The 13,490-nt window shown below is 33.9% G+C and overlaps 1 protein-coding gene across 1 annotated transcript in view; it reads right to left on the bottom strand.

Moving 5' to 3' along the window:
* The window catches only part of AGMO (alkylglycerol monooxygenase), a 139,198-nt gene that overhangs the window by 66,512 nt on the left and 59,196 nt on the right, over positions 1 to 13,490 (bottom strand). Inside the window, exons 4-7 of the mRNA XM_087947305.1 lie at positions 11,934 to 12,037; positions 9,893 to 9,988; positions 1,331 to 1,397; positions 675 to 800 (exon numbers count right to left, since the gene is read on the bottom strand). Of these exons, the coding sequence (XP_087803431.1) occupies positions 675 to 800; positions 1,331 to 1,397; positions 9,893 to 9,988; positions 11,934 to 12,037 (393 nt within the window). The remainder of the gene's footprint in view (positions 1 to 674; positions 801 to 1,330; positions 1,398 to 9,892; positions 9,989 to 11,933; positions 12,038 to 13,490) is intronic.

The raw sequence follows: 13,490 nt of genomic DNA, 5'->3' as shown, positions 1-13,490 counted from the left end.
TGAAAGCCATAACACTGAACCAAAACATGTTGACATATACAATAAATTAATCATCTACTTGCTACATGGTCAGCTTAAAAATTGCCTAATAAACTCAGTACACTCACAGAAAAACAACAGTCTTCTTACTGTTCTAGCTTGTTTCCATAAATCTGCCTCCTAGACCTATGGGGTGAGGATGAGGAGAAGGGTAATAAAAATCATACTCTGCCACATTGTATAAGTTAGGAAGCTTTGGTCAGGGAAGATCATTCTGCAAAGGGCTTTATGTTGGTTCTCACACTGATAATAAAAAAATAAGACAGAAACAATCTGACCATTAATAAATATTCTGTTAGCTTGGATGGGATAAAAAGTGTTAGAAGTCTTGAACCATGTCTTTATCACTTGGCCTACTTCTTGAGGGCTACCAGAAATTTCTTTTGTTTCACTTTTTCTTTTTTCAATATATATGACTTATTATTTACTCTTGAATTTTGTTATTAAGTTATCTAAGTGGTTACAGTCCTATTTCCAGGTGAATCCTAACACCTTGTAAACTATTACATTATTTTTAATTATACCCAGAAACCTGAAAAAAAGAAATTCTGTAATTTCTGATTCTACTGAACTAACCCTTGTTGTGTTATCAAGCAAGATCAGCATTCAGGAATTTTTAAGTAATCTTCAAAGACAGTCCAAGAAAGAGCATTTTATAGCAATCTTAACATAAGGTAATGACAAAAGTGACTTACCAAAAATTCTGTCCCAAATAATTAATGTACCACCATAGTTTTTATCAATACAGTATAGATTTCTGCCTATAGAGGGAAAAAAATGAAGCATTTTTTCCATTGGATTTGAACAATATATTAAGCTGAAACCACATTAACACAAATGAGAAAAGATAGTCATTATTATTACTTAAAGGCTGAATACTTTTAATTAAGCATTATTAACCTAATTTACATCAAGGCCATCACTTATAATTATTTCATAGTATCTTCTCTCTCTATCTCTCTCTGTGTCTGTCTGTCTGTCTGTCTGTCCATCCATCCATCCTTCCCTGTGTGTGTGTGTGTGTGTGTGTGTGTGTGTGTGTGTAAAAGTAAAATATCTATTAGATATATATGGACAGACAGACAGAAATATAACCATGTAATATATCCATAGGTAACCAGTGTCTAATTTAGAAATAAGATCCCATGACATTTGTAAGATTTTACAACACTACTTTAAAATTCATCAGCCAAAAGGTATTGCAAAAGAGAATTCTATCTAATTTCTCACATTGAATAATATCTAACAATAAATACACTATCATAGCTTCATAATATCCAGTATTGCCTACCATGATGAACTCTGTGATGACTAGGAGTATTAAGAATAAACTCCAACGGACCAAGATTTTCAATGACCTTTGAAAAAAAACAATAAAACATGCAGTATAATTACAATGTATTGGAGCTCAATAAAATAATAGCAGATGCTGCAACAGGAAAAAAAACAAAGGGTAAGAAAACTGTTTAACAAATTTTTAGTTAATTCAGAAAATTCAGTCAGTTTTCATGAGATCAACATTTCTACAGTGTGTAAATAATTCACCAACAATAACAATTCAGAATGACCTCTTACTTTTTGTAAGATATGCTATTATTTTGATTATGTGCAATTAAGTTGTTCTTCATTATAATTTTATCATAATCTTTTCTGAAGGAATCCCAGAGAATATTTGTTGAATTCTATTTTTAAAACATTATCATGTAAACTTCAAGTTATACCATGTATAATTTATATATCTGTTTAGATCATTGCATGTTTGAGCAGATACCTGAACTTGCATCTCCTTACTTTTGGTTTTTAGTCATTATGTTTTTCAACACTTCTGTAAATGTAGAATTTACGAACTCACATACAGTAAAAAAAAAGGGTTAATAAATTGAGAACACTTGCAAGAAAAATTATAAACTTGTACATTCAGTTATTCATGGCAATATTTATTGATCTCAAACTATTATTTCAATGCAGTGAAATGACATATGTTTATACTGTATTTCTTGCTCTTTTTCCAAATATAAAGTGGATATAATTTCAAATTATACTTTTCTGACTAAGTAAGAAAGCTATTACCTAAAAGTATTTCAATTATGATCACATATTTATCTGAGTTTTATTTCTACAGAGCAGATATTTGGATGATTATTTCTATTTCTAATATTCAAAACTCAAGGACAACAGAAATGTTTGCTTTTGAATATTGTCCCAAAATAACTTCAAGCTCCCCAAATTATCTTAGATTGGAACAAAAATCTTCACATTTCAAATTAATTATATTTTCTTCAAGCATTATTGTTTTAAGAAGGATTAATCCTGTACATACTTTCTTGGGAGAAGGCCTCATTCAAATAATAGGTACTTGCTTTTTAAATAAAAACTTAACTGGATTCTACTTATTTTAAAAGTAGAGAAAGATTCTCCATGAATTGAGGTTCATAAAATGAAAAATCAGCAGTTTATCTAAAATACCGCACTAACTTTGCTTTACTAAGTTTCAGTTTGTTTTTAAGATAAACACTGAAATGCTTTAGTAAAAATATACTATATTTAAACTTTCAACAGAAGTATTATAGACCAATTCATACTTTTTGGCTTTGCTTAGAAGTGGCTTAGGGCTGTACTTTTGATCAAAGTAGACACTTTTTATTTTTTAAAATCCCTGCGAACAGCCTTGCTTATGATATGGATCCTTTGAAGGGTTTGATTTTAACCTCTGGCCCACATCTCTAGCACAGCAGTGGGCTACAGTTCAAATCACAGAACAAAACACTGATATTATTCACCCACGAGAAAGAGTTGCAATAAGGGTAGGAAGACAAGCTATGTATGTTGACTATCTTACGCTTAAGCTATTCTCATCACCCAAGTGGACCAAAAATATTGTTTAATAAAAAGTGCTATAAAAAGATTCACAAACATGTCATGAAATGGGAAGAATGACTATATTGCTTAAAGCAGCTTCTCTTCACACAAGTTGCAATATTATTCAGTTAGCCCTGAATGAAAGGAATAAAGGTAATTCTGGAATCACACATTTATTTATTTATTTATTTATTTTATTTATTTGGTTTGTCAATTGCTTACAATAGGTATAAGTAAAAACATAGTTATGAATACATAGATACATATAAGAAAAAATAAAAATAAAAGAAATAGGACAGGGATGGTAGGCACATTGGTGCGCTTATGCACGCCCCCTACAGATCTCTTAGGAAAGGGGTGAGGTCAATAGTAGATAGTCTAAAGTTAAAGTTTTGGGGGTTTGGGGAAGAAACCACAGAGTCAGGTAGAGTATTCCAGACATTGACCACTCTGTTCCTGAAGTCGTATTTCCTGCAATCATGTTTGGTGCGATTAACCTTGAGTTTGTATCTATTGTTTGCTCTTGTATTGTTGTGGTTGAAGCTGAAGTATTCATTGAAAGGTAGGACATTATAATATATGATTTTATATACTATACTTAGATCAGACTGAAGGCAGCATAGTTCTAGGTTTTCTAGGCCTAGAATTTCGAGTCTGGTGGCATAAGGTATTCTGCAACGAGTAGAGGAGTGGAGAACTCTTCTTGTGAAATATTTCTGGACTGTCTTAACTGTGTTAATATCAGATACGTAATGTGAGTTTACTCACATTACTCACAGGTAACTGAAATTGCCAAGGTAGATAGTGTTGACCATCTTTTTGGATGATGCTAGTACCTCATAGCCTTGATACATAACCATTAATATTAAATAATTTGTTTCTGTGTCTCCTCCAACAATAATTAAGCTAAGATTTGTATGATTACTTGTTTAGTTTCCATGGGTTATGTCAGAAGTGCAGTAAAGAAATTCAGCACAATCATTTGACCCTGGAATTTTAAAATATTTATGAATTTCTTATTGACTAGTATAAATAACAAATACTACTGCAACTGCTGCTGTATTTAAGCAAATCACCATTCAGTTTTTATATCTTGCAGATAAAATCTAAAGTTCTGCAGTCCTGAAAACTTTGGGATGTGGCTTCAGAAACTTCCAAATACTGTTACATATTTTTGGTTTGAGATTATCACAAGCAAAAAATATTAAGACAAGCAATATCTTAATAACTGTATTTCATTTAAATAACATTTAAATTTAGTGATTGTTTTCACTACATTGTTTTCAGAATATAGCTCTAAATTTTTCTTGGCATATTTGTCAAGTATAACTCAACATTTGTCTCAAGAAAAGCAAGCATCTGGTCTGTTAAAAATTTCATATCCTTGTTGCCTCGTTCATTTATCTGTCTTAATCTGTGCTGTTATACATTGTATATGTTATTCATATATGCGTATATATAATTTATATCCATATATACACATGTGTTTACTTTATATAAATAATAAAATGATCTACCATAGTGAGAAATAAATTGATTCCTTTGCAAACTTTAGGACTTGGACTTATTTTGCAGAATTTCTTGCAACAATTATATATGTCAATTTGTGACTTTAAGCTTGGCTGAATCCTTAGGAACTTTTTTTCCTGTTAGTACTGCAAGGCATTGAATGTAATTTTTGTTAAATAATAATAAAAAAAACCATGTGATGAGATCCATTTTCCACCTGTGAATCAAAGCCTTATATCATTACTGCACACAAATCTTTATTTAATTCAGGGTTCACCAACCTTTTGAACCTCCGGGACCACCAAACTTATAATTTTAAATCCCGCAGACCAGAGACCCTGGGAAAATCCCCAAAATCGATCATTCTTTATTTGGGATCGCATGATACTGTTTCCAGCTCCATTCTCAGAGGGGGAGAGAGAGAGAGACTTTTGGCTTCATGCAAGGAAAACAGCAGAAGCAGCAGAAGTTTTTTTTCTCTCCCCCATAGTCCACCAGAATGGCGCAACCTCTTGGAGCAGGATGCCTTGCAGGGTCCCAAAGACTCATTTCTGGTGGAGTTTGGGGGAGAGAAAAAAATATTTTTGCTGCTTTCCTTGCATGCAGCCAAAAGCATAAGAAGAAAGAAGTGGAAAGAAGCAGCCTGGTCAGGCGCATGAGGCAAGTTACCCCCCTCTGCCCTTTCCCCCCTCCCCTCACTACCTCGTGTTGTTTGCAATACAAGCGAAGCAAGCCTTGTTTTCCCATGGGCCATGTGGGCAGCGCAGCCTTGTAATCCTGCACAGCCTAGATTAATTGCTTTGGGGGGGTGCTTTGGGAGTGACATTTCTCTACAGATCACCAAAATTTTCTTGTGGACCATCAGTGGTCCCCGGCCCACTGGTTGGCGACCACTGATTTAATCCGTTTTGTAAAATGCAGCAGTTTTAATCAATGTTGGTCTAGCAATAACACATGACCCTTCTAATGTTTTGCATATTTTCTTCCTGGTGAACTCAATGTAATATGAGAAACCATGAGCTGCAAAACAATTTCATACTGTATATTCCATAGTATCACCATTGCAATATAACTGGATTGTATTAACACTGTAATATTAATCTACATATAACAGTGGTTCTCATTGAAAAAGGCCATGATATTGGGAAAATTTGAAGGCAAAAGGAGGAGAGGATGGCAGACAATGACATGGTTAGAGAGTATCATTGGTGCAGTGGATGTCAATGACTCCAGGAGAAAATAGAGGACAGGGATGGGGAAGGATAGTGTCCATGAAGGTCACAAAAGCTTGACATGGCTTGTCAACTGAACAACAAAAACTGCACACCACAGGCCCTGTAGTGCCATAGTAAACTCACAGGGATTCCATAGTATATTTTACTATTTAATAAATAGAACTGTTAGTAAGTCTGCTTCTGTGCTCAGGACATTATCGCATACAGTTTGCGAACCAGGAAAGTTTAGGAACATTTGCATAGAGCAGGGTTGTCAAACTCGCGTCATCATGATGGTGTCATATGATATATCAGGACTTTTTGCTCACTAAACCGGGTGGAAATGGAACCAGCAAGTGACACATCCAGCCTGCAGCTGCAAGTTTGACACCCCTGGCATAGAAAAAACATCCACGCTGCCCTCAATAGTACCTATAGATGTTTAGCGCCAACTTTTGAGAAATATACTGATTTTTTAAAACAACCTTTTATTATATACATAGCTGTAATTATTTTCATGCATTTAAAAATAAAACATAAATATATAAATACACAGAATTTCCTATAACAAACAGCCAATCAAGCTTAGGAGGCAAGCCACCTTATTTATACTGATCAAACTGTTAGATAATGTATTTTTCTTCACATAGTATTATACTTTCCTTTACCAAATTCAGCTTGACTTACACACACTCACACCCTTATAATATGAATCCATATTTGAGACCATCTGGTGAGGAAACATAAAAATAAAAGCATGGTTTGCTTTTCTACTAAAGTTGTTGTGTTAATTCAAAATAACCCAGCCATGTATTTTTACAGATGGACTTGGTGGCCATACTTGCCATGTGAATTCTCTACAGGGGACCTGGGAACAGCAAAAACCCTAGGATATGCGCTTGTCTGCCTGCTTGCACACTTTGAAATGTTCGGCAAATCCTGATTTATTCATCGCCAAATGTTTTCCTATCTGATTAGGCAGTTTTCTACTTCAGTAAGCATGTAATATGGAGGTAGCCAAATTTCCACACTGAGGAGTGAAACAATAATATTTTTGGTTTGCAAGTAAAAACAAGCTAAAAGAACCAGCCTGTTGGGATCATAAAGGGATTCATGGGGGTTTGAATTCTAATATAACTATATTCTGGGTATGAAGAAGGGAAGATTTAGGATTCAAAATTGTTTAGAAAAGAAACACAAGGTCATATTTGTAATAAATTATCTTAAGGGAAAAGTGCTGGCATCTGGTGGTTGTGGTTGTTTTGTTTCTAAACCCACATTTCTAAACCTATGAGTGAATTTGGCATATAGTGCAACTATTTCACCTATAATGTTTGATAAGAGATTCTGCTTCCTGTTGGAACTCAACTCAGATGGTCCTTCTAGTATATCTGAATCAAGCAATCTAATTAGGTCACACCTGCCAGGAGCCCTGCATCTTATGATCTCTATGAAAAGAGGAACAGTTAGGTTTACAGAGATACATGTAGAGATCTCAAAAGACTGGCTCGGGACTAGGGAAAGCTTTCGTATACTCAGAACTGCATACATAGAACTTGTTCATATGAATGCACAGAAAAATAACATAATATGTGAATTCTCAGGACATAAGGCTATTCAAAACTGACTTATGTCTTAATATGATTCCTGCATTGGTTAATATCTGCATTTAATACAAACCAATTTCAAATGTTAGATTATTACATAAGGGAAATATACAAATTACAGTGCAGCTAATGTATGACTATTCAAAGCAAAGCTCACAAATTTTAAAAATAAAAATTTGAGATGCCATGGTAGAATAGGCAGCAATATTAATTCAATAAATAAATAAATAATTTTTGTACTGGATTATATGTGTGGTTGAAACACAATATAGTTTGGGAGGGTCATAAACTAGAGCCAGATGTCTATGGTATTATAGAAGAATGGCAGTACTCCTATAGCAAACATTACTAAAGCAAAATATTGTACAACTACCCTGTTCCTCCAACAATACAGCCTCCCCCAATAGGAAGTCCCAGCATGTTTTATAGGCATGAAATGAAATTAAGCCCCTCCCCGCAAATTAAGGCCTATATTAAAACATACGAAATGGGGGGGAATGGTGGGGGGGCTTGCCGTTAGGAAGTACTTTTGTTGCACACCCGGATATGGTGCTGCCTGCATTGACCGCGATACGAAGTGCCCCACCAACGCCGAGGTCAACATCCAAGCCGTTGCCGCCCGCCCGAAGATGCAAGGGGGGGAATTAAGTCACCCCGAAAAGACGGCCTAACCATTTTTTCGGGGCTCAAAAAAAAATAAGACCCAGCCTTATTATATGAGAAACACGGTAGGTGCAAAATAACATTTATGTATATACAGCGATCGTTAAAGTTTTGTTAAATTTTCAATATGTCTGGATAAATCTGTTCTAAAATATTATCTGTTTTCCGCACAAGTCCTAAAAGTGGTTAAAGAGAATCCAATTAAAAAGATGAGTTTAAAACAATATATCTGTCCATTGACCTATTTAGGATGATGATCAAAAGCTACATATTTGTGTATGGCAATAAATTTTGAGCATTATCTGTTCATCTAAAGGAAAAATTAGTGTCAGATTTCAATAAATAGGATGATAACTATATGTAAAATTACTTGTCTATATGCTGACAATATAATTTGATTCTTAAACTGTGTTATGTATTTTCTTAAGAAGACAATGGAAGTTGGATTTCTGAAGTCATGGGTGTAAAAGGGATAATGTAATAAAAGGAATGGCTCTTAAAGATAATCTGAAAATTGCTTCTGATTCAATATACAGTAGCACAAAGGGTGTCTTTTGACTCTTACACGATCCCTATGTTGACACCATTTTTCTGATCCCCAGTTGTCTTCTTAGCCCTATTCAAAATATGCATGTAAGAATTAAAGTAAAATAAAATTTATTAAATTAAAACGATTATACCATTAATTCCCATATAATCTTTCCTGAATGCTAAGGTAATCAGGTTTTTATGTTTTTTGGGTGGGTCCCACTGTAGACATATTTGAGATCATTGATGAACTTAGCATTCTATATGGCAGTTCTCCTATTATGGAAAATAATTATCAGAAGAGCTGAAACATATTCTTTGTCCAATTAAATCATGACCCTCAGGCCAAGCTTCGAAGGAAATCCAGTTATTTATTAGGAGCTTTATGTCGGCATGGACCAAGTGAAGCCAACTCTGATCTCACTTAATTCATGTCTTGGGTCTCACCCTGTTTCTCCGTTCCCCCCAGGTGTGTTATCAATTATATTCCCCAAGGAAGCAATTTAATGGCTCCCTCTGGCCACTGTGGATCTCCTGGAGATAACCTTGATGTTGCTGGTGGAATGTGCTTTGTTTTGACTAAAGTGCAAATGCCTCGATGCAGTTGTGCGGCTCGATTCCCCATCCCCCTGCCTATGGCAACTCGAGAGCAGGTCAGGAATGCTTCACAAGTTGACATACTTCTTTTCTTCACTACAATTTAGGAAAGAAGGTTTTAAATGTCATTATTTTAGCAACATGTTTTGATGGTCGTGGTGACAGTGGTGTATTTAACAGATGTTAGGCAGGTTTTGATCTGTCTCTGTTAAGAGCTGATAAGGAAAGGTCTACTGTCTATAATATATGTTGTATATAAAAAATAAACAATACTTTTAAAATAGCACATGTAATCATTCATGTCCAACAAGTGTAGAAAAATATAAAAACACACTGCCATAAATTCAAGATAATTTACATCCATATTTTGGCATTTTAAAAATACTTGAAATAAAACTTATTTTTTTAAAAGAAAAATTGACAGTATTTAATACACCAATGCACACAAAACTGCAACATTCATGAAGAACCAAGGAAGCCAATGGAATAATTGATTCATTATTTATAAATGTATTACAAATATGGTTCTATATTTCTTAAAATATTAAGATATTATTTTTTAGTGTTGCAGTTTTAAATATATTATAAAGTGAAAACATATAGTATTAGTTTATACTTGTTATGGTTTAAAATATTTTTGTTAGTGAGATGGGCAGAATAAATTAAACAAACAATTTTTTATGACAATTTGAACCAAATGCCTGTAGACTTGTTATAATATAAGTATATGATGGAGAATAAAAACTAACAATAAGCTTGGGCTTCTTTTCGAATAAGTTATAAAAATAATTTTATAATACAAAAATCAGTTTTAAATAGGTTTTCAAGACATTGATCCAATCTAGCTGTTTAGGCATTGTTCAATATCTAAATTACCTCTGTATGTATCCAGAATTGGTAAAGGAGATTAAACTGGACATGAACAGCAAATACTGAAGGTGGAATACAAAGAGCCATCGGGAGGTAAAATATCTAAAAACAAAAAGAATAATGACCAAAATATTCTTTTAAAATTCAAATTTGTCAAGTAAGGAATTTTAGAAGTTAAGCCACAAAACTTCAGCAATCTATTATCCTCTAAATCCAGTGGACTAAAATTTTATTTTTCTAAGCCAAAACCAAGGTGGGGAAGGTTCCATTGTGCAACTCTCTGTATTGTGGTTATAAAATTAGATCATGATATGCCTCAAACAATATGAACAGAAAGAGCCAAATAACAGAAAACTCTTGGCATCCTATGATAATCTAACCCTGTGAAATATGTTTCTTTGAAATCTAGTAGCAATAAAGAGGAGAAAATGACAAAATGGGTTGCCATGTTTTATTATTTTAAATTTCTTAACTCAACTATTTTCCTTGTTGTTCTTTTCATATGGAACACCTTACTAGTCAGAATGATGAATTCCTAAAGGAGTAATACTTTCCATACAACTCATGTGCCTCCTCCTAATTATCATTAAGAAAGAATCTGAAAACTTCCAGGCCAAAACATTAGCACTTTTATCCAACAAAGGCTTATATAACATTTGTTTATTTATATAAAGCATTTTAAGAGAAAAATTTGGAACAGTTATTATCTGGGAAATATAAAATTATGAACTGACAGCATATAGCCTTTTCCAAAGCAACAAGGGAAGATTGTGAGAAGTTTGATTATTTTCTATTTTGGCATCACAAAAAAATTCATTTTTAGCACAGTGAAACAAAACAAGCAGCAAAAATACTTTTGATTCTTTGTTGAGTCCATCTGAAAATAGAAACCAATTGCTTCATTGGAGACCACATATTTTCATAATACCACACAAATTATAATGTTTGGTTTCATTCTGCAACTTGTTATATAAATATGTCCTGATTCCTGATTCCATAGTTAATAAGCTCTCATATCTTCAAGAACATCTCATTTTAATTAAGAGAAAAAATTCACCACATAATCGACTTGCTTCTTAATCCATTTACGAATTTGTTCCAATTGTCCATGATGCTAAACAGTGTAGATAGTTTATTAGATTAGCGATTATATTATCACATTATTGTTATACTTATTTAAATTGTTATAAGTCTATAAGAGTGGCAGTTCAGCAATGCAAATCCTTAGTGCTGCGTAAAGGGGTGAGCTCCCGTTACTTGTCCCAGTTTCTGCCAACCTAGCAGTTCAAAAGCATGTAAAAATGCAAGTAGGAAAATAGGGACCACCTTTGGTGGGAAGGTAACAGCATTCTGTGCACCTTTGGCATTTAGTCATTCTGGCCACATGACCACCGACACATCTGCAGACAGCGCAGGCTCTTCGCCTTTGAAACAGAGATGAGCACCACTCATGAATGACTAGCACATATGTGTGAGGGGAACCTTTTTAAATTACAGAGATTTTAGGATGAATTTAGTGAAATATATTAAAAAGCAATGACAAATTATAATTTCAATTTAAATGCATGGTCTGAAATACTTAGAGCATTATGTGAAATAACTCACAATAAAAACAGTAGACAACTACTTTCAAAGAAGTAGGCATAATATAATGTGAGATAGTTTGGAACTCTATTTTAAACTTATTTTCAATGAACCTATTTTCATATTTTCCACTGTTTACTAATAAACTATGACTTGACTTCTTAAATTGTAACTATTCCATTCCAAAGGCTTTGTTATCATGGGTCAGCAAAGCTGACTAGTACTTCTGTGAAAATAGAGTAAACTTTTTCACGCTCTTGTAGCTCTGGTTCAAATTACAGAAATAATGTGAGAAGGAATGGTGTCACAGTAAGATTGCCCTCATATTCAGCAGGGAGGTCATAGTGTATTTGATCATCTGACAAATTAACTGTCTTAAGGAAGGAAAGAGGCTAAATTGAGCAATAAACAGAGTCACTAATTTTTTTGTCTTTGACATACACTACATATTGGACATACTTACCCATGATGCAAATTTTTGCAAAATAGATTGCCTTAATGCGGTGAGTAAGTTGTAATGTTCGGAACTATGATGAACTTGATGTCCAGCCCATAAAAAATTAATTTCTGCAATAAAATAAAAAATATTTGTGAGCCATGCACTATTATGATGAAATTTAGATTTTTAAACAAAAATTAGCAATAAGCAATATGTCCTTTCATGTGCACAGAAATTTTGCATTTAGAAATATGCAGTCTATGAAAAACATATGTAAAGTGTTGATCTAATCAATATCCTAGCAGTTAATTCTGAAAAAAATCTCTGACAGAATGCAGAGAATGATATCTTGAATTCTTTCCTGAACTCCTTTCATAGAAGTAGGAAACATTATATTTTGTTCTGTGTAATAACACAGTATATTCAGGGGTGGGATTCTACCAGTTCGCACCTATTCGCTAGCACTGGTTGTTAACATTCTAAGCAGTTCGGAGAACCGGTTGTTAGAAGAAATTACTGGCCTAATCCTGTAAAGAAGGCAGGAAGGAAACATTCTGGTGTTGCTTACAGAAACTGCCTCTCTGTTAACCCTTTTACATTCTTGGCAGGACTAGACTTCCTGTCTCAGGAACGTCTCTGGAGTTTTTCCCCCCTCCTTTGCTGGTACTTTGCTTGTGTGGCGTGACCATTCAAAGTTACAATGGCACTGAAAAAAAGTGACATGACCATTTTTCACACTACGACTGTTGCAGCATCCCACAGTCATGAGAGGCCAGGCGAGGAGATGAGTGCCTTGAAGTGAGTGATATTGAGTTGGCCACACCCAGCCAATAACATGACCACCAAGCCATGTCCACCCAGTCACATGACCACCAAGCCACACCCACCATGCCCACGGAACTGGTTGTTAAAAATTTTGAATCCCACTCCTGAGTATATTGCATCTAAATGCATGGATATAAATTATTCAAGAGGTTATATTTCTCTATAGCAACCCTGGCTTGAACTAATCCATTTCCTTACTCAGTCTTTTTTTTTGCCAGCATCTCTTGCCATATACATCTTTTGCTTTGTACTATTTAGTTTTTAGTTACTCTGCTAACTAGTTTTTAGTTATTCTGCTAAGGGAAAGACAGATGAACACACCAGATACCCAAACTCTCTCTCTATAATTTATTTCCAGCATTCTATTTTGTTGTAAAGAATAACAATATATAATTGTTAGAAATTTGTTTATTTTTAACCTGGAAAAAAGTATCTAAAAATAAAACTGTAAAGGAAAAAACAAGCATTTTAACAGAGCTATATGTTTTATAAGCATATATATGAAATTAAAAATAAACATGAAATAAAGAAATGTATGACACTTATTTTACTGCAATTTCTTTCATATACTCTTTAAGTTTAGGTAGATTCCAATTCATACATTCCTTTGAAGTTAAATGTTTTATGCTTTACTGCAAAAAATCAAGTATCTTTTTTTCTTATTCAGGAAGACACCCCCCCCAAAAAAAATCACTGCCTTCTTCAATTTCTCATATAATACAAGAATCTTTCATTTATTTATTTTTAAAGGTACAT

Source organism: Notechis scutatus, chromosome Z, assembly GCF_049901735.1.
Source record: "Notechis scutatus isolate UNSWTSFEM ecotype Mainland chromosome Z, rNotScu1.2, whole genome shotgun sequence".
NCBI classification, from domain to species: Eukaryota; Metazoa; Chordata; class Lepidosauria; order Squamata; family Elapidae; genus Notechis; species Notechis scutatus.
This window is presented reverse-complemented; position numbering and strand designations above follow the sequence as displayed.